At 40.7% G+C, this 19,323-nt stretch overlaps 1 protein-coding gene across 1 annotated transcript in view; it reads left to right on the top strand.

Moving 5' to 3' along the window:
• The first annotated feature begins 4,652 nt into the window (after window positions 1-4,652).
• Window positions 4,653-19,323, top strand: part of cux2b (cut-like homeobox 2b) — a 133,372-nt gene continuing 118,701 nt past the window's right edge. Inside the window, exon 1 of the mRNA XM_008417256.3 lies at window positions 4,653-5,257. Coding sequence (XP_008415478.2) covers window positions 5,195-5,257 — 63 coding nt within the window. The 5' untranslated portion in view covers window positions 4,653-5,194. The remainder of the gene's footprint in view (window positions 5,258-19,323) is intronic.

Here is a 19,323-nt window from a genome sequence, read left to right as displayed (position 1 = left end):
GCCGACAGTGCGCCTTATAATCCGGTGCACCTTATAGATGGACCAATATTGAGCCACAACAGGTCTAGCAACTACGGTAAGCAGCCGCCGACTTTATTTTCGCCCGTAGAAGAAGAAGCGCGCGGTGCATGCTGGGATAGTTGTCAGAACACTGGTTTGTTAATAAAGTTTGACTGACCTATCTACCTACGGACCTGAAAATCGGTTCGTCTGCAGGTCATTTAGCACCACGTTCTCCACGAACATGCTGTGCGCGAACGGAGAAGGGTGACCATTGTCTGGCCACGCCCCGGCCCAGTCGCGGAAGGCTCTCCTCGCCAACCCGAGTCGGACTGTTTTGTTGACATTTTTTATGTCAACAAAGTGGCTTTAGATATTCATCCGGGGTGCTTCGACTAGGGTTAAAAAGAGACCAGCCCCTATACATTTAAAGCCTGGGGGTTCGGGAAAAGAGAGACAGAGGCTGCGACGGCAGCGTGTCGATTGGTCTGTTATCCAGAAAGCAGTTAGGCACAATATCGCAACACCAACACCATGAGTGAAACAATGACTGGGGCAGCCTACTATATAAAATACTCGGGGACCACTTCTTTATTATTACAAATCCACATTTGTAAAGTACGGAACAAATCGCGTCCCGTATCGGTTCAATACGGGACGGGTGGCAACCCTAACTGTAGCGTCTGGAAAAAGTTTTAAAATAGGCCATTGAAGGTGCGCCTTATAATCCGGTGCATCTTATAGTGCGGAAAATACGGTACATACTATCTGTAGGTCACAACGGATGGTTAACTCCACAGGAAGAGAGGTGAAAACTGAAGATAAATATAAGAAATACGCAAGAGAAACCATAAAGGAGAAAAGAATACAACCGGAAAGGATTATTTAGTCGCTCCTGGACGTCAGCTCACGAGGTTTGTTTAGTTTATGCTTATTTTCTGTGACTAATCGTTCAGTGTTTGATATAAAGTATAAGAATTTGTTCTGATATGATGTTGTCGTTTTCTGTAGTGAGCAGTTCTCACGGGTTGTCAACACCAGAATAAACCCTGTTTTATAATTCTACATCGTGCCAAAATCCTTGAGGGTGCTATATAGGCTATGAAAATTTTAAAAAAATTAAATCCTAACCCTCTCAACCACAGCACACCTGGCTCGAATATTAGCTAATTAGCAGAGCTTTGTAGAGCTTGACTGCATGCTGGTCAGGCAGTTTAGCCGTTAAATTAAAGTGAGTAGGAAAAGGGACACAAATGTTGCGGGATGCTGGCTCTCAAGGAATGCAGTTTGACCCCACTCATGTACACTGAGACTTTCTGTTTTTAATTCACGCAAAATTATCGCAGATAAAGTAAAATATTCTTACAATAGAAAATGTTAGCAACAGCACCGATTATTTGTCTTTAAATATCAAGGCTTTTTGTATCCTCTCGCAAGCAACACATCTATCCAGTGACACACAAAAGCTCACTTTGCCGCACCATAATCTGGTTTTAATTACTTTGTTAAATACAGAAAGAGTTTTCAAAGAAATATGTTTCCCCCACAATGAAACACTTATTTTAACCTCACTATTACTTTTTTAATAAACCAGGTGACATTAGCGACTTTAACCCTAATGTGTCATATCGGGTCAAACAAAATCAACCCATTGCTGGACTGAATAACATTCGATACAACTGGTCATTTTGAGCATCCTTTCTTCAAATCATAGAAGAAACATCCTGTCCACAAAATAACAGAGGCAGAATATTAAATTATTCTGCCTCTGTTATCGCATCAGTTGTGTATTTAATTTGCACAACTGATGTGGTTGGGTTGCTGCTTCACAAGTCTTTTTATGAGGAATCATTTACTCAGTTTGTCCAGTAGATGGCGTCAGCAACCCACCACATTCAGCATCCAAACTGCTTCACAAGCCTGAGTCTGACTGATTTTTTTCCCCTTGTTTCTTTGTGAACCTTCACGGCTCAGTCAGAATGCGTTGTCACTACGTTTGAGCTTTTAATAGTTTTCACTCCTCACTTGAATGCAGTCGAAGAGCAGATAAACATTAGCTTTGTGCGAAACATATGCTTTTGATTATCCAGACATTTAATTGGAAAATCTGTTTATTGAAATTATATCAGAAAGGATGTGATCCTGTAAGAGTTGAATCTAAATGATGGATGCGATGAGGTCATGCTCTTAGTTTATCGCAGCGTAGATCTTTCTGACGTGCACTCACACACTCAAAAAGGGGTTTTATCAAAATCTTAGAGTATTGCATTTGTGGGTTTATTTGCCAGAGAGGACAAGTAAGACTTTTCATTGAGTATAAAACTGTCAGCATTTTGAAATAAAAAAAACAACAAAAATCTGTCATTTAAAAATCTGTGACCTCATCAAAAACAATGGCTTTAAAGCTCCTGGATAATTTCCCATCTGTGTCCTGATTTTAAATAACCAAGCACTGCTTTTTAGATTAAGTGTCCCCCCCCCCCGTGTAAGTATGTTTTAATTTGAATGGGGTGAGAAGGTTACTGCAGGAGTCCCATAGTGCTTTGTTGGTGACGGCGGCGAACACGAGGCTACGATTATGTTCAGAAGCACAGAGATGATTGAGGACATTACATTCAGCAATTTCTCCCCCCCATCCCTAAAGGCTGAGTGAGGGTCCAGAGAAGCGAGACAGACAACAAGTCAGCTTCCAGCGGTGGAGATTGGGAGTTCACATCCTGCCTGGATTCCCACTGACCTGGGGCGCTGCGCTATTCCTGTTGAGTCAGAGCCAAAGAGTTCCTATCTGACGTCTGGAAAAGTCTTAAGATTACAAATACTCCGTTTGATATGTGGGCAGACACTGTACCAAAGGTTCTGCTTTTTGGGCACAGAGACGAGACTAAAGATTTTGTTCAGAGAAACACTTGCCCACGTCCAGTAGGTCTGTGTACTTGCTGAAGTGTCGAGATTCCGACTTTCAATCCTTTCAGCAGTCTTCTTTGACTGTGCTGCATAGAGAATAGTAATATAGTAACTACTTCCATTCAAGATGCAAATCTCCAAGTATTGAGAATAAACTTGTACGTTTTGTTCAGTGAATGTTTGAAAATGCAACTGAATCATGTATGAATGCATCCGTTATTGCACATGTGCCAAACTCGAGGTTCGCAGGACAAATCCGGCTCGCCAGAACTATTTCTGCGGCCGTCTAGACTCCATGGCAGGCCAAACTTTATGATAACCGTATGCTCAAATATTTTCTCACTTCTAAAAAGTGTGGTACACATTTGAAGTTAATCCCATTTTTTATTTGATATCCTCCAAATAAACAGCAGTGTAAGCAAATGCCTACAGAAATCACTTAAATATAAACAGTTCAAATGTTTTTAATCAGTATAAACCCGGATGTTCTATGAAGGTCTCAGAGGTTTGTTAGAGAAAATATGAAGCCTGGCAAACACACAAAACAAAATGATTTTGTCAGATTAGATCAACATTTTGCTGTTTTTTTTATAGGACTAAAAACTGCTGTGTTAAATACAACACTACATGTTCAATTCAAATTCAAAACTACTTTATTGATCCCAAACAAAATTAAATGTAATTCATTTAATGAAAGAGTTAAAAAAGCTCCATATTACAATAAATTTGAAGAAGCCTCTGACTGAAGACACTGTTTTTCTGACAGACAGAGTTGTCTGTATTTTATTTATTTACTTTTTGGTAAAATGTCACCTTAAGCCCAACATGGTGACCTCTAGTGGTGGGAGCATCATGCTGTGTGGATGCAGGATTTGGTTAGAGTTGATGCTGAAGATGGAGCTACGTGGCAGAAAAGCCTCTAGAGGCCATGCAAGAAACGGATGTCAGGCTTTTCAGATTTTTATTTTGAAAAAGAAAAAAAAAAAAGTACCACGCAACATTTTCTCCTCAAATGATGTCAGGTCAACTTTATTTAGAGTTCAGCAAGAAGGCAGTTCAAAGGACTTTTCAGTCACCAATTATATAGCAACAAACATTACATTACAAATGTCATCAGAAAAATCACCAATCAATTATAAATCAAATGTTCTGTTGAGCGTTGGGCTGCTGGAACCTTCGAGTGTGACGAATACCTTCACTTTGTCAGAACCACATATATAGGATGTGTATGAAAGGAAATCAAACTGTGCCCTGCTGCAGGTACTGCACCTCCTGACTGCCTGGTGTCAGCAGGGGGAGCAGCAGAACTGAGCCGCATGCTCCTTGACCAAAGGAATTACTCACTCTGAGCAGAAAAAGAGCACCCTCATGCTTTATTAAGTTAGTCACAAAACTGATTTTATCTATCTATCTATCTATCTATCTATCTATCTATCTATCTATCTATCTATCTATCTATCTATCTATCTATCTATCTATCTATCTATCTATCTATCTATCTATCTATCTATCTATCTGCCATAGTTTCAGTTTTCAAATGTCAGATATTAATAGATTAGTCACAATTTAAAACAAAAACCTGCAGTTGTATAGCAACATATCTGTAAAATGTGTGTACATTTCTCCCTGATGTCTACAGTTTAACAGAAAAAATTTATTGAAGGACATGCAAACAACACATGTACAAATAACAAAGCAGTACATCTATTGATAGTACAGCCTTTCTCAATTTTTGCCCCTCTGTCTCTAATTCTAATGTTCCGGGTACTCCTGCAATAAACACGCAGCAAGAAAAAAAAAAAAAAAAGTAAGAAAAAAAAAAGGAGGCTTGGCTATTTTCCCAGAACTCAACTTATCTACACATCATCTCCTTCTCTTTTCCAGACCATATTGATCAAGCCCGGGCTTTACGTCAGTATTGATAACTTTGCCAAAGCAAAAAAAAAACAAAACAAAAAAAAAAACAACAACGATTGTCCATTTAATATTGCGGACGAAGAGGATACACTTTGCTTTTTTATAATTTTTTAAAATTTATTTTAAGACGCAAAAAAAATATATAGTTTACTTTTTCTTCCCCCCTCCTTTTTTTTCTTTTTGGTTCTAAAAAAGAAAACAAAAATGCCGGCAGACTTGGCCAGCACATCAGTGGACTCTTATATTAAGTACTTTTCTTAAGAAAAAGAGAAAAAAAGTGGGACCGGTGACAGTAAACGCTGTTTAACGAGGGGGAATCCAGCCCACATATTTATTGCAGCCGCCGAAAAAAATCTCCTCAATATCCCCCAAGATGGCCGCCGATGTAGGATCGATGTTTCAATATTGGAAGAAATTTGATCTACGGCGGCTTCAGGTTAGTGCTTTTCTCACCTTTCTCCGCGTATTTCTTCAGCGACATGCCTCCTGACGGCGTCCCGACGCTTGTTAACTCGATTCGGGCGAATATAAGCGTAGAGTCGGCGCTGTTTGCATTGATAGTTATTAGAAATTGATCCCTGTTCTGCCTTTGTTCAGTTCAATCATTGATCAGCGGTGGAGCGACCGGCGGAGCAGCACAGCCTCAGTGTTAGCCACACCGATCTGGGATCAGCACCGCGGACAGCACTGCTGTTTTACACGCGTTATCCTTTCTCCTGGTTGTATGTTTTTGTACTCTTTATCCTCCCCGACCAGCTCGGCCGTACTTAGGCGTAGGGAAACTTTTAATGCGCCCCTGAATCGCTGTTCCTGGACGTAGCTACAACTTTTCTCAGGCAGCTTCGTGTTTTATGCGGCTCGTGTCGACGGCCGCAGCGTTGCTGCTCGCTTCTCCCAGGAAGCTACAGGGAATTAAGTTCTAATTACTACGTTTTTGGACCGCGGAGAAAGTTTTATTTTTCATTTGGAAAGTTAATTATTTTTTTAGCTGCTAGTCGTAACGCTTGGACGTTTTTATCTGCCTAGAATAATTGAATTAAAACAGCGTTACAGTCGTCTTAAATCGCGTCTTTTCGGTGTTTAAAGGCACGAGCGGCGGACTGCGTGGTAGCTGGCAGCAGAATGTCTCTGAATAATGGCGTGGAGACTGTGGCAGGTGAGCAGTTTGTTTGTATCACAGCCATCATTTAGCCTCCTCTGTGTAACAGCATCATATGCGCCCCGTGTAGCCTGCTGTAGCTTCAGCCACCCAGTCGCCCAGCTCAAAGTTGGCTTTATAAACCACGGTGCTGACAGGCTGGATGGTTGTGTCCGCTGCTGTCGGGGTCCACCTCTTTCCTCTCCTCCAGCCGCATAAGGGCTGCTCTGCTCGGTCAGGGTAGGGTGGCGGTGGTGGTGGTTGGCGGTGGGGGCTGTGTAATTGTATTCCCCGCTAATGTTTGTAAATCAGCCTCAGCCGGCGCAAGGGCACCGTCTCTGCCGGCTGATTGATGTTCTGTAACATGAGAAATGACAACAGCGAGGCAGTCCCGCCCGGCTCCCGCGGAAAAACCAGACCGATGAGCAGACATGAGACCCGGTGGCTCTCTGTCCTCAGTGGGTCGGGCTGTGCTTGTGCCGCTGGCTGGACCTTCCTCTCCTCCGGCCTGAGATAGAGCCACAGGGGCGGGGGTGGAGGAGCTGCTATTGTTGCGGTGTACACTAATAAAACAAACTGTTAGGGTTTAGCCAATAAAAATTCTGTGACAATTTGAATACAGTATACTTTGGAAGATTTTGACAGTATTTCATATTAGAATGTGTGTAACTTTAAGAGCTCAAAGACACTTAAAATAAAACTTACATAAATTTGAACGAATTAGAAACATTTTGGTGATTTGGTCTGTTATCCCACGTTAAAAAGAAACAAAATTAAATTTGACCAAGATTAAGATAAGAAACCTTACTGGAATGATTAAATCTAATCTACTGAGGTGACATATAAGCCTTTTCACTGAAGTTTAATTATTAACGTTAGCGCTATTGCTAAGCTAGAGATAAAAAAAAAAAAAGGGATGCAAATATTTACTCTTGCTCCAACATAGAAACGTAATCAACCTTAAGTATGGCAATTCTCAGCTTCTTCCATAGGTTGATGTTTATTCATAATGTAGCAGGTATAAACTTATGCGCCTCACTGCCTCCTCACCACACATGGTGAACAAAGGTATTAGACAAACTGAACAAACCTGTTCAGCTCAATCCAAATTAGAATATTTAGGTAGGATCTCATCAAAAATAATAAAAGCTTTTAACCATTTACAAACCAATATGCTTGAATAAAATGTAAATATTGCGACTAATATTGAATACCCTCCAAAATTCCGTTTTGTAGTGTGTTTTCATGTCTTGTTGTAACGCCTGCTTCGCCTGGTTTCACAGGAAAAGTTTCCAGATGTTAGTAATATGAAATCTGCCTCAGAAGCCCTGGAGCTAAATCTAAACTACCGTTCCAGGCAGTCTGAACCGGCGTCATGAAAATAGAAACAGAATACCTGTCGTTTGTGTTCAAAGTACTTGCCCTAAATTCTGATATAAAAATGGTTTTGAAATCACTTTAAGTGGTACAAATCTAGTCTGGAGGTATGAATGCTATTGTATGGATGAATCTTTTACCTAATTGATGAAAGGTAGACAGCCTTTTCTGATCGACATTGATTTCCAGTTTTCTTTTAGGTCTAACTGGCCAGTTTCCATTTTTTTGAAGAGCCATAATGCATAGAAAAATAAATAAATAAATAAATGCAGCAGATTCTTTGGTAAGAGTTATAGTTTTGAATTCAGATTTTCCCAATCTATGCAACAAAACATATCCTAAATTATCTCAAAAGTGCAAAGTACATACTGATAGCTGATGAGTTCATAACCTGAAAATGATGGGAGTTCTTAGTTTTGATGCATTTAATGGATACAGAACATTTGAAATGATTACCTGATGACCTGATTAGAGGTGGTCAGGGAAGAATTAGTCAGATTTCTGCCTCTGATTAGTCGGTACATCTCTGGTTTTTGGATTATAACTATGAAGCTCTGAGCTGAATCTTGAACTAGTTAACTGGATATATTTAAAAACGGATGACTTGTAGGTAAAAAAAAAAAAAGGTATAATAAAAGCTAAAATATGAAAACAGTAACCCTGTGGCTAAAGCAGAAAATATGTTTTGTTTGCAGTAAATTGTAGTGAAATCTTTGGATAGTTTGGAACAACACTTACTGTGTTTGATATTTTTATTTTAGATTTCTTGCTTTTGCTCTTTTTATAGTTGACTTTCTACTAAATTTGAATGCATCTTCACCTTTCTCATGTTGCATGGTGAAAGTCATGGGGCGCAAAGACTTATTCCTAACTCTGGTTTACGGTACTACTTCAACACTGCCGTTTCCATGTTTTATATAAATTCATGGTGTAATTCCTTCTTACTTTTCACAGAATATGATTTACAAATGGCAAATCTGTGAAGATTTTGAAATTTAGAAGTGAGCTGGGACAGAAAGCAGTTGGATTTTTGTCTCACGTGATGCCAATCATCCACCTAACCTTCATCTGTAAAACTTTGCGATATGTTTAAATTAGCGGTGCGCTGAGTGCAGGTTTCTGGTCGACTGCAGATCTATAAAATGGCTCACTTTATTATTCCGATTTTGGTTGGTACCGTTTTTTTTTTTTGTGAGAAAAGTTGCTGAATGTGGACACAAAGTTTCTAAGTTGGCAACAGTGGAGATGACTATTGTTAACCGCGCACATGCAGACGAGATGTGGTGGAAGGGGTAATCAGCCTACCCTCTCAAAATGACCTTTACAGATTGGATTGAAATACAAGTCTGCTTATTGCCGATTCCCCAAAATGAAGGAAATCCCCAATTTAAAGTCGTAGTAAAAACTCTGGAGTCCAGACTTACTGTGTGTAAATGTTTCTTGGTATGTTTTGGGATGTAATGTTCTAATGTGCTGTGTGATTTTTATACTGTGTCGTGTGGATTTGAGCTGAGCTCCTGCTATCTTTGCCAAGTTACCTTGCAAAAGAAAAAATGTTGATCATCTGTCATTGCAGGATGTTTCCTGCAGCTTTTAGACAGTTGTAGGACTGTTTAAAAAACAGGGGAGTTGTCTAAAAGTCCAGCTCCCCTGAATCACATGCCTGCACTACCTCTTTATCCAATGCAATACTGCAGATTTCTGCTAATGACCTACATGTGTGATTCAGGCATCTTGATTCATGTGTTTTCCCACCTGCTAGTCTAGTAGATTTGGTTCTGATGGGGACCAAAGTTGCAACATTTGTTTCATTTCCAGCTGCTGCGGTTCACTTTCATGGTACATTGTGTCAAATGATCCAAACTAATTGAAAATCCTGCTCCTCTCCTCGCCCGTAGAAGACATGAGCGCAACTTCCATCTTTACAAGATACAAGCAAAAACGGAGTGGTGTTTGATTTTAGTGGTTGTAGGAGTTCTCTTCTGTCTTTGGCAAAAGACCACGAGACATTTTTCCCACTAGCGCTAGACTTGTGCGTTTGTTTTGGTTGCATTTACCCAGAATGCCCAGCGCTGTACTGTTTTTGGAGCGGGGTCCGCCTGGTGTTCAAATACGCATTCACACCCCTCCAGAGTTCACCTCAACTGAACCCAGACTTGAGTTTTTAGGCAGACCAGAGTTCACTTTTTTTTGGTCCACATCAGAGCTCAGTCACACATTTAGACCTCCTAAAAGACAGGGGAGTTGCCTAAGAGTCCAGCTCTTGGGCAAGCAAAAACTATAGGTTGATCAAAGCATGCTGGTGTGAATGGGACTGGTGCGAATGCTTGAAGTGCTTAAACACTTCACTTTCCTTCCTGTAACAGACGTGCTTGTTTAAACTCGAGTCGCTGCAGCTCTTTTAAAAGTCAACTCGCAGGCTTCTGGTTGTAAACACGCCCGTATCTCAAATGTGACACCTTCTGCTACATGTGTCAGAAATCAATTACAGCACTTATTTCTCGTTCAGTCATGGTCGGAGCCAGTTGTCGCCACAGCTGTCTCACCTTCCCCCTGCCCCCCGTACAGAGCGGCGTTCTCACTACATCCGCGGCCATCTGCGAGCTATTCATCCTCGCGGCTCACACCGGAGCATTTATTTTCTCATTACAAGTTATTATATCAGCAAACTGAGTGTGCACTTTTTTTTTTTTTTTTTTGAGTGTTTGTGCAGTGGATTTGTGCCCCTGAGTTGCACAGGATGAATAATTCACCTGCAGGGCTGATGAAAAGGAGGGCAGGGAAAGTGCGAAGCGCTGAGGTGGAGTGACCTTGGTTCCCGCTGGCTGCAGGTCGCCCGGCCGTTGCTGTGGTAATCATTCACACCAGCCAGATGGCATTTCCGTGGGCGAGCGTGAAAAGGACGGGTCAGGGTCTGCGCTGCCAGGTCCTGCCTGGCCCGGAGACAACTCGCCGTCCGGCGATGTACCTGGAGAGAGAGAGGTTAGAACTGCGGGAGGAGTTCTGGCCTGCGAGGTCACGAGGAGGACTGGCCGAGTAAAACTCAAAATAGGGTTTGATCTGTGCGGCTTTACGGGAATGTAACCCCCCTTTTTATGAAGTTAAGTATCAAGGATTTTCAAGGATTTCGTCAAAGGAGAGGCTCGATTGTTCCCTCTTAAAAACTTTGGCCTGGCTGGCCATTCTTACTGAAAAATCTCTATTTTTTATTTATTTATTTTTGTCCGTGTTGCAACGCCGCGCTCGTATGGTGAAATAACGCTCCACTTGTTCGCGTCCCGTCTTCCGCGGCCCTGTCTCCAGCCTCTCTTTCATGACTCTCCGAGGCAGCGCGAAGGTTTTTCAGATCAGGAACAAAAAGCTTGTGATTGTACTACATTTAGCATGACTCAGTTGCTCTGGTGTCAGCTCTAATCCACACACAGAGACAACAGTATTGCCAAACAGTGAAATTGCTTTGCAGCCTGTGAGCCTCGCTGCCTCCGCTGCCAGCCTGCTCTGTGTGCTGTTTGCCAGAAATCTCTCCTACACACACGCACACACACACACATACAGGCACACATTGCAATCTCAAATTGGCTGTGAAAATCGCTCTCTGTTTCCCTTTCATTCATGCTTTCATATATTTGTTTGCTGATATTGTTAATGTCACATGCATCAGTCTAATCTCATTCTGCTGGAGAGCAAAGGAGTCCGCTGTCTCTCAGATCTCGTTTTATTTATCATAATATCTGTCATTTTATTTCTGTGCTGTGAGCGATTGAGGCGCTTTAAAGATGACCCCTACACATATTGGCTCATTATCTATTTTTGTAGGCTTCTGTTGTCATGTTATTTAAATAAGGCAGATAAGGGGATGTGATTAAGTGCAGAAGCTGCAACACGCCTTGCAAAAGTATGAAAACTTTTCCGCAACTTGACACTTGACAAAAACAAACTTCAATGTACTTGTAAGGTACATTTAAATTCACCGTCTGCGGGGAATTTGAAGTTTATTGTGATGTGCAGCGCTAGTTGTCTCAAAAAGTTAAATGTTAATTTTGTACTGGGGCTGAAACGATTAATCGACTTAACGGTGATTAACTGATCGTCGATTGATTGTCGAAATAATCAACTGGTTTAGCAACTGATTAATCGTGAACTGGAGTATACGGACTCTAAAAATGGACATCTACTGAAAGAAGCAGTGATTAAACCAAAACTGTACAAAAATATACAGTTTGGATTTAAGATGAAAAACGTTGTTTGTCTGTAAAAATATGTTTTACCCAGAACTCCTCAAGTGGAAAAGTTTTAGCTTCACCTGGTTCAAATAATGTAAAAAAAAAAACAAAAAAAAAACTTTTACTACGCACCTTTTGTTATCCAGTTATTAATTCACAAAAACGGTAAACAGACAATACTTTTATAGCTGCAGATGCTTCCCTTGCTATAAATGATCAAGTGTACAGTAAAGAAATGCTGTGTTGCTGCAATTCAGGCAATAAAAGTTTATTTTCTTAAAAAGAGTTCAGTTATTTGCTTATTTTGATCTTTTATTGCATTTGACGTTGTGTAAAACAAACAAAAAAAAGCTTACGTGATCAAATGAAAAATCTGCAGAATGTGTCAATTTAAAAAAAATACAATTAAACAATCGACCAATCTGCAGAATAAGTGATTACTCAAATAATTGTTGGCTGCAGCTCCAATTTATACCCATATTAGTGACAAAATGTGGAAAAGTTCAAGGTGTGAACACTTTTGCAAGGCCCTAATCTAAACATTATCTCATGAGGGGGGGCAGCGTGTTTGTCATTGTCCATCTTTTTCTGACAACTGAGCAAATGAGGGAGAAGGACTGTTCCTGCAGGACGATCTGGGGCAAATTGAGGCGTGAAATCCAGCAGCAGCCGTAGCCGTGGATGCATAAAACGACTGGAACGTTAGAGAGTGAGAGGAATGAGACGGAGTCGAGCATTAAGCTGTTTAACCTCTTCGCGTAGCATTAGTGGTAGAGACTTCAAAGCAGATGCTTTGGCGTTGGAAGCAGAATGACAAATGGGTTTAGAGACAGCCGCGGCGAGCATTCTCACAGGAAGACTAGGCCTGTCATTAATGTCAGCTTAATCACTTTGACCTTCCTTCAACTAGATTTCCATACCTATCCTATCATTTTGCTGTGCTTGTGCTCCTGCTTCGTGGCTACAGGAGCTGTTGTTCATCGGTCCAATACGTGCTTTTAAACTGCTGTGTTAAAGTTTGGTTCTGTCATATTGTAAAGGTTTCTTTACTTTTTTTTAAAAAAATCCTACTGTTTAGAGTATTCCACCATCACAAAATCAAATAATTATTTTTTATTTTTTTTGGATTTATTGATGTTATTTTGCTCATGAAAGCAAACAAAACGGGATGCATATTTTAAAGTGAACTAACCCAAAAATAAGCAATAACATCAATGAAAAGAAGTAATACCAACAAATCCGAAAGGGAGTGGGAAGAAGCAAATGCTCATTTAATTCTACTCTGCATATATATTATGTAGAACATATGAGTGTTTACATAAAAGACGTTTGCTTTCAAAGGTCTAGAGTTGTAAAACATTTCCAGGGTCAGAAATATTACGCCTTCCAACCAGGATTTCTAAGGTTTGTTTAACTTTTGAAAACATAAAACAAAAATACATTCCAGTTACTGAACAGATGAGAGATTATTTTTCAAATAAATGACTTATTTTAGAGCAGAAACTGTAGAGCCCAAAACAAGAGGCAGTTTTATTTAGCTGTCGTTACTAAAGGCTTGTATCCAGATATAACTTTACTGAGTTCACCACTAATCAAGCAAAAAAAAAAAAAAAGCCTTGAGCCATTTCTTACTAAATTAAAACAAAATTTAAATTTGGCACATTTTGACCAAAGGTACTCATAACCTAGAAGCCTGGGGGCTTTTCTTTCAAAAAACTGTAGAAATATTTTTTTTTCATCCCACCAAGGCTGAAAGCACAGAGTACAGCCACATCCAATAAATAAGAATATTATAGAAAAGTTCCTTTACGTCAGTAACTGAATTCACCAAGGAAAACATGTTCTGTAGAGTAAAAGTAATTAGTTAATTATGAGGATTTTCTACATACATCTAATGAAAACACTAAATTAGAAGATTGGAATATTACATCAGACCAATAAAAACCTTTCATACAGAAACGTGGGCTTTATATTTAGTACCTGATTGAAGGTTTCTATTTTCAAAAGGTACTTTTAATCTGACAAACTATCCTTATCAAGATGTGTATTCTAATTTATGGTGTATTATACTGCAATAGTTTTTGCTGAATTTTAAAAAAACCTATGTTGTGAATTTCACAGTTATTTAGTTGCTGGTTCCATCTTGGACAATGGAGAGGGTTCAGGATGGGAATCCAGTCAAAAATCTAAGTTTCTGGAAGATTCTAAGCTAAACCAGTGACTATAATGCACTAACATTGTCAGTTAGACTCCTCTTTGGGTTTTATACTTATTTTTCCTCTTTATAGTAGATCTGTACTCCTTCAGTTTGCTCGACTGTCCACTTAACTAACTGTGTGCTTTACGTACAGTCATCTGTAGCAGTCTGGATGTCCATTTGAAGTTCTGATTTTTGAGACTGAGCTAACAGATAGCGCCAATACTTTCATTTAAAGGGTGACTCAAAACCCTTTTGCGTCACCCTTTACATTTTTCAGTAAAAGAAAAATGTGACGGGTTAGATCTGAAGCAGAAGGGAAAAGAGCAATACAGCTGTGGGAAGAGCAGCCATTTTCTAAATTTGGAGAGATTTCCTCCCTAAACTTCCTGAAAACTACAGAAGGTGACTTTTATAATTTTTTTTTTTTTTTTTTTTACATATTTGTTAAAATTATTACTATATCCTGACAGTATAATATGAAAGAGATGATCTCTGAAAAAGGACAGCTGCAGCTCCTTCCCCACAACTGTTCCTGCTGTGAATGATAGGCTAGTTAGCAAAGCCACTGATGATGGTGGATAAACAGTTTTTCTGAACAGTAACTAGTTCCTCTGCCACTAGCAAACTTAACAGCATGTACATAATTGTGATAGACAGCGGTAACACTCTCTTGGCTCTGATTGGTTGTTTCTGACCGGGAGCTGTGCATTTCTGTAGATGGCAGTAGGACCACAGCGAGGAGGTGGAGCTCAGTTTTTTTTCTACAGTTTCTCATAAATACTGTCACAACTTGAATGTTTTATGAAATAAGGAAGAGCTTTTTTTTAAAAATAAAAGTTACATGTTGCAGCTTTAAAGCTGCTTCCCTAGTTAGAAACTACTGTTGGCTTTTCTTCATCTTTCTTTCAGCATAGACGCATAACAAACCGGCACTTTATCGCCCTCTTGTAGGCTGTAAAGAAAACTACATCTGTATGTGGGAAGCTGTGCCTCCATGTTGGCAAGGTCAACAGTAGCAGTATGTGAAGACCATCAGGCATATTTTATTCACATTCACTACCAAAAAAAAAAAAAGATGGCGTTTCTTTATCGCCTAGTATCAGCATTATAGATCTGGATCATTAGAAAAACCCAGAGTAATTTCATTGGAAAACAAATGGTGGTCTTTTGCAACCAGAGGTGAGTAAGTATCCATTTATATAATACAGACGAGCTGGAAATATAACCAAGATTTGGACCTATGCCTTGTTAGTATTGATCCCAAACTGCTGTGGCCAAGGGTTGCCAAAAACTACTGTCAGTAAACCTCCCTTAGGTTTCACATTAATCCTTCTGTTGGGCTGAATTTCTCTGTTTTAGAAGCTCATTTCTCTATTCCTTTTCTAATGCAGCTCACTTGAAGTGTGGGGCTAAAAACAACAACAACAAAAAAACCGCTATGCTCTCCACGTTTAACAGGCCACCCCCTCGAAAGTTGACAGCGCTTCATAGCAAAAGACGGCAGATTTTTCATAACGGCGTGTTCTTCATGCTGCTGCCCCAAGGCTGGAGCCATTGCTTTGCAGGAGTAAATAACCAGCTTTAACAAAACTTCAGGGACACATTAGTGTGCTGGAGGATGGCTCCGTGGCGGCAGGGCAGCCTCTTCTTCCCCGTGCTGAGGCAGACGGAAGCATCAGGAGGGGGGAGGTAATAGCTCATCGGCATGGGTATAAAGCTGTGTCCTCTCTCCTCACTGACAGCCCAGTCCCCCTGCCCAGTAAGTCCATGTTGAGCTGCGTTCACCACCTCGGCCTTGGCTTTATTTGTTTTCACCATCTGACGCCACAGCAGACGTATTGAGTGCACCAGGGTTTTTTTTTTTTCTTTCTTGATCAGTTTACTAGACTTGCTATGAATCCTACAGCCCTGCGTCTCCCGGTCACTCCACCTGATACGCCTCAGTTGGATTTGGCAGAGGTTCATTGTATTTTACTCAAATGTGTATTTGTCAGTAATAAAAATAGCTGCATGCCTTTTAGAAGTATAGCAATTCAGTTGATTAAAAGTGACACGAGATTGTTGCAGTATTTTTGAGGAAGCTGGGAATCTTTTTTTTCTCTTTTTGGTTTTCTTAAAAGATAAATCATTGTCATTGTATAGGACAGTGGTCCCCAACCTTTTTATTACTGTGGACCGGTCAAGACTTGGAAATTTTGCTGCGGCCCCGAGGGGGGAGGTGTGAACCATCAGATAAGGCTTCTGCATGTTGGTGTTCCTGCTATAGCCTGAATATGCCCGATTTGGGTTGTCTTGGCCCTTTTATCGCAGCCTGTGGGGTTTTCCCTGACTTGGAACCTGCTGAATGTGACAGGTAGCCAATCAGAAAGTGCGGTGACGTAAGAACAGAGGGGAATCCCAAACTGCTGACATATCGCGCAACTGAGAGTCCGGTGGATGTCGGAGATGATATGTGGAAATCTTTATCATTATATGTAAAGGTCTTTATTATATGTTTATTATGTTTATTCAGTTAAAAATGTTAACTATGAAACAACACAGTCACCTCCAAATCATAGTGCAGCAAATAGAGCGGCTGCTCCCGTCGTCTTTTATCCACCGCCTTTTCTTTTTGTTACGTCTTTTATCTCTTAAAATGAGTCCACAAACTATCACTATTGCTTCTACATCGTCATTCTACTCAATTCCCATATGCTATGTTGGGGGTTTTACTGGATTATCCTCTGGAATCGGGATGTTCTTGTGTGGTGTGTTGCTCCTGCCTTGGATACACGAACAGATCCAACCTGTGGGACTTTTATCAGCTATGTGGTCACAGAGGTTTGGAGAATCGGCCGACAATTCTTAAATCTTGCCGTCCAAACCAGACTTAAGACTCACCAGCTCTACTCCTCTCCTCTCGACCACTGCCCAAACGCTCTCTGACTCTGGTCGCTATGGTAACGTTTACATATCCCTTCAAAATAAGATACAGATGCGTCACAAAAATGAACATTTTACTTTCGTGAACATTTTAACAGACGATAATGACTAACTGGAGCCCTGAGTTTGTTTCTCTGCAACGAGACGGTCCCATCTGGGAGTGACAAGAGACAATGACACCCGAGCTGTTGCTTATATCCACAGCCTGCTTGGTCTCTACATGGCAAAGCAGCTTGAAGCTTCATTGCCTTATTAGCAGCCGGTCGCCGCATGTTGCGCAGAGCGGGCTTCTAATGTGAGACTCACCTACCGGTCCGGGATAAATCCATTCTCCTGTCTCTTCTCTGGTCCTTTTCCCGTTTGCAACGAAACTTTCAAAAGACATCTGATCTGTTTCTTACTGATTTCGCTGCTTGTGGCCTCAGTGTTGGCGTGCAAGTAACCGAGAGAATCCGGTTAAAGGATTTTCAAAATAAAAGATCATCCAGACTCAAATAATACATAAAACGGAAATATTTAATTATTTCTTTTGCGGCCCGGTACCAATTGGTCCACGGACCGGGGGTTGGGGACCACTGGTATAGGGATTGTATGATGGAATTTCAAATAAATATACCTTATGGTGCATTGAGGCAACATAAAAACATATGCCAAACATAGTGTAGAAACTTTACTAAAATAAGTGTTACTTTCCAGCCCTAGTCAGAATTTTCTGCACTGATTACGGACTATTAAGTTTTTTATTTAATCAATAATTATTCTGACGATTAATCAGTAAAAATAATAAAAAATTGTCACCTTTTGCAGATTTTTCATTTAGCAGCTTAAAGTTGCAGTTTGTAACATTTATAAAAATGTTTTTTATTTTATTTTTTCACATATTTGTTAAAATTATCATGTCTTGATGCATCATCTGTGAAACGATCTCTGCCCAGTGCTGTCAGTGCTAGCTGCAGAAGTTGCACCATTTGGTCAGAAACAACCAATCAGAGCCAGGAGGAGGGTCTTAGCGCTGTCATTGATGCTTGTCAAATTATGCATGTTTGAGAAATCCTCTAATCTCCATGTCAACCGCTCAGCTGTGCAAAACACCTTGATGGACCAGGTATGCCTTTGAGGACAAAGCTCTTTCTCAGAGTTGCAATTTCCAAGCTTTAAAACTTTCGCTTCAGAGAGCAGCCCTCCCTTCACGGCTCCCCACTCTATTCCTTCAGACTAGCCAGCAGCAATTGGTAAACACCTGGTGGAACTGCACATTTGCTGAGCTCATTATATGAACTAGTTCTGAGTAAAACGCTGGTAAAAATGTTGTTAAAGGGCTAATAGAGGAACCATGTTGTGATGACTTCCTGAAAGTGGAGTTTCAGAAAGAGGAGAAGTTTTTAAAGAGACAGAGGCCCAATTTCAAGGTGTTAAATTACTAAGTGTACAGTTTCTTTTGTCATTTTTGATACATATATTGCATTTTTTAAAAACAACTGAAGTAAACATGGTTACTTGATTGTGCTCTAAAATGGCACTATGTGCATAAAAAACACGTAATCCTGCCCCTTTAAATTTAGCTTCAAAGCATTCTGTGGGCAAATCAAAAACCGCTTCCTTCCATAGTTCAAAACAAGAGCTTCATAAGAGGGTCATGTAAAACCATGAAAACTAGCTCATATCTTTTTCATCAGACAGAGTCGCATGCTGGCAGTGAATGGACAATGCGTTGCACACACAGACTTCACTGTGACTAGAAACATCGTGGCTTTTACCTATGGAGACCTCATCCCTCTCTAACATTGTTGTCCTTCCTGTTGTGTAGGCGCTGGTCGTCGTGTGGGGTTAGCGCCACAGAGTGCAGGGTGCTCACCAGATCAGTGTTTCACTAACCTCCTGCATGTTGTCTTCGGGGATCTCTGCCGCTCTCATTATGTGCTTCTGCACAGAGTGTTTACCGGACAAGAAGAAATATAGCAATCTTGTGCCTCTTGCCGGTTTGTACAAACCATTTGTCCTCATTTAAGTCGGATGAGGGAAGACCCCAGAAACGTGAGGGGGGAGGGGGGGCTCAGTGGTCTTTTGAGTAATAAACCAGCATTTGTTATTACTAAGCAGATATACTCTTATTTATCAAAATAATATGAAAGGTGCGTTATAGCAAAGGTAGATGGATCAGGGTTGTTGTCTTTGTGCAGCTGCTACCCCCCCACACACAGTTAATTACTCTCTTATTCATCTCCAACAATGGGAGGGGGTTGGAATCTTGCTTCTTCTCTGGGAAAGATGCAGACTGGGACCCCCGTAGCAAGCAGAGTTGCTTCAAGAGGTACAGTTTATCATTTTTAATGGAGAGGTACAGGAAGTAGAGACGTGAAGCTGGGCCCTGTGATTTATACACCGCCTCAGTCGGGGGGAGATAAGAGCAAGTCTGTCTCCCTGTCCTCACCTCCGGTTTGCAGCCGCTCCCGCTCATATCACCCCTCTCCACATCCACTTCCACCACCTTCACCTTTTTGGTGTTCTCGGCTCATCTTGAGCGCCGTGAAAACGCACTTTGTCTGAGCCTCTCCGGGGAAATAAGGTGAAGAATTTACCTAACCATCTTATTTTATTTAACAAAGGTCTGTTTATTTATTTAGTCTCCAAAATTAATGTGA

Source organism: Poecilia reticulata, chromosome 9, assembly GCF_904066995.2.
Source record: "Poecilia reticulata chromosome 9, P_reticulata-male-v2, whole genome shotgun sequence".
Taxonomy (NCBI): domain Eukaryota; kingdom Metazoa; phylum Chordata; class Actinopteri; order Cyprinodontiformes; family Poeciliidae; genus Poecilia; species Poecilia reticulata.
This window is presented reverse-complemented; position numbering and strand designations above follow the sequence as displayed.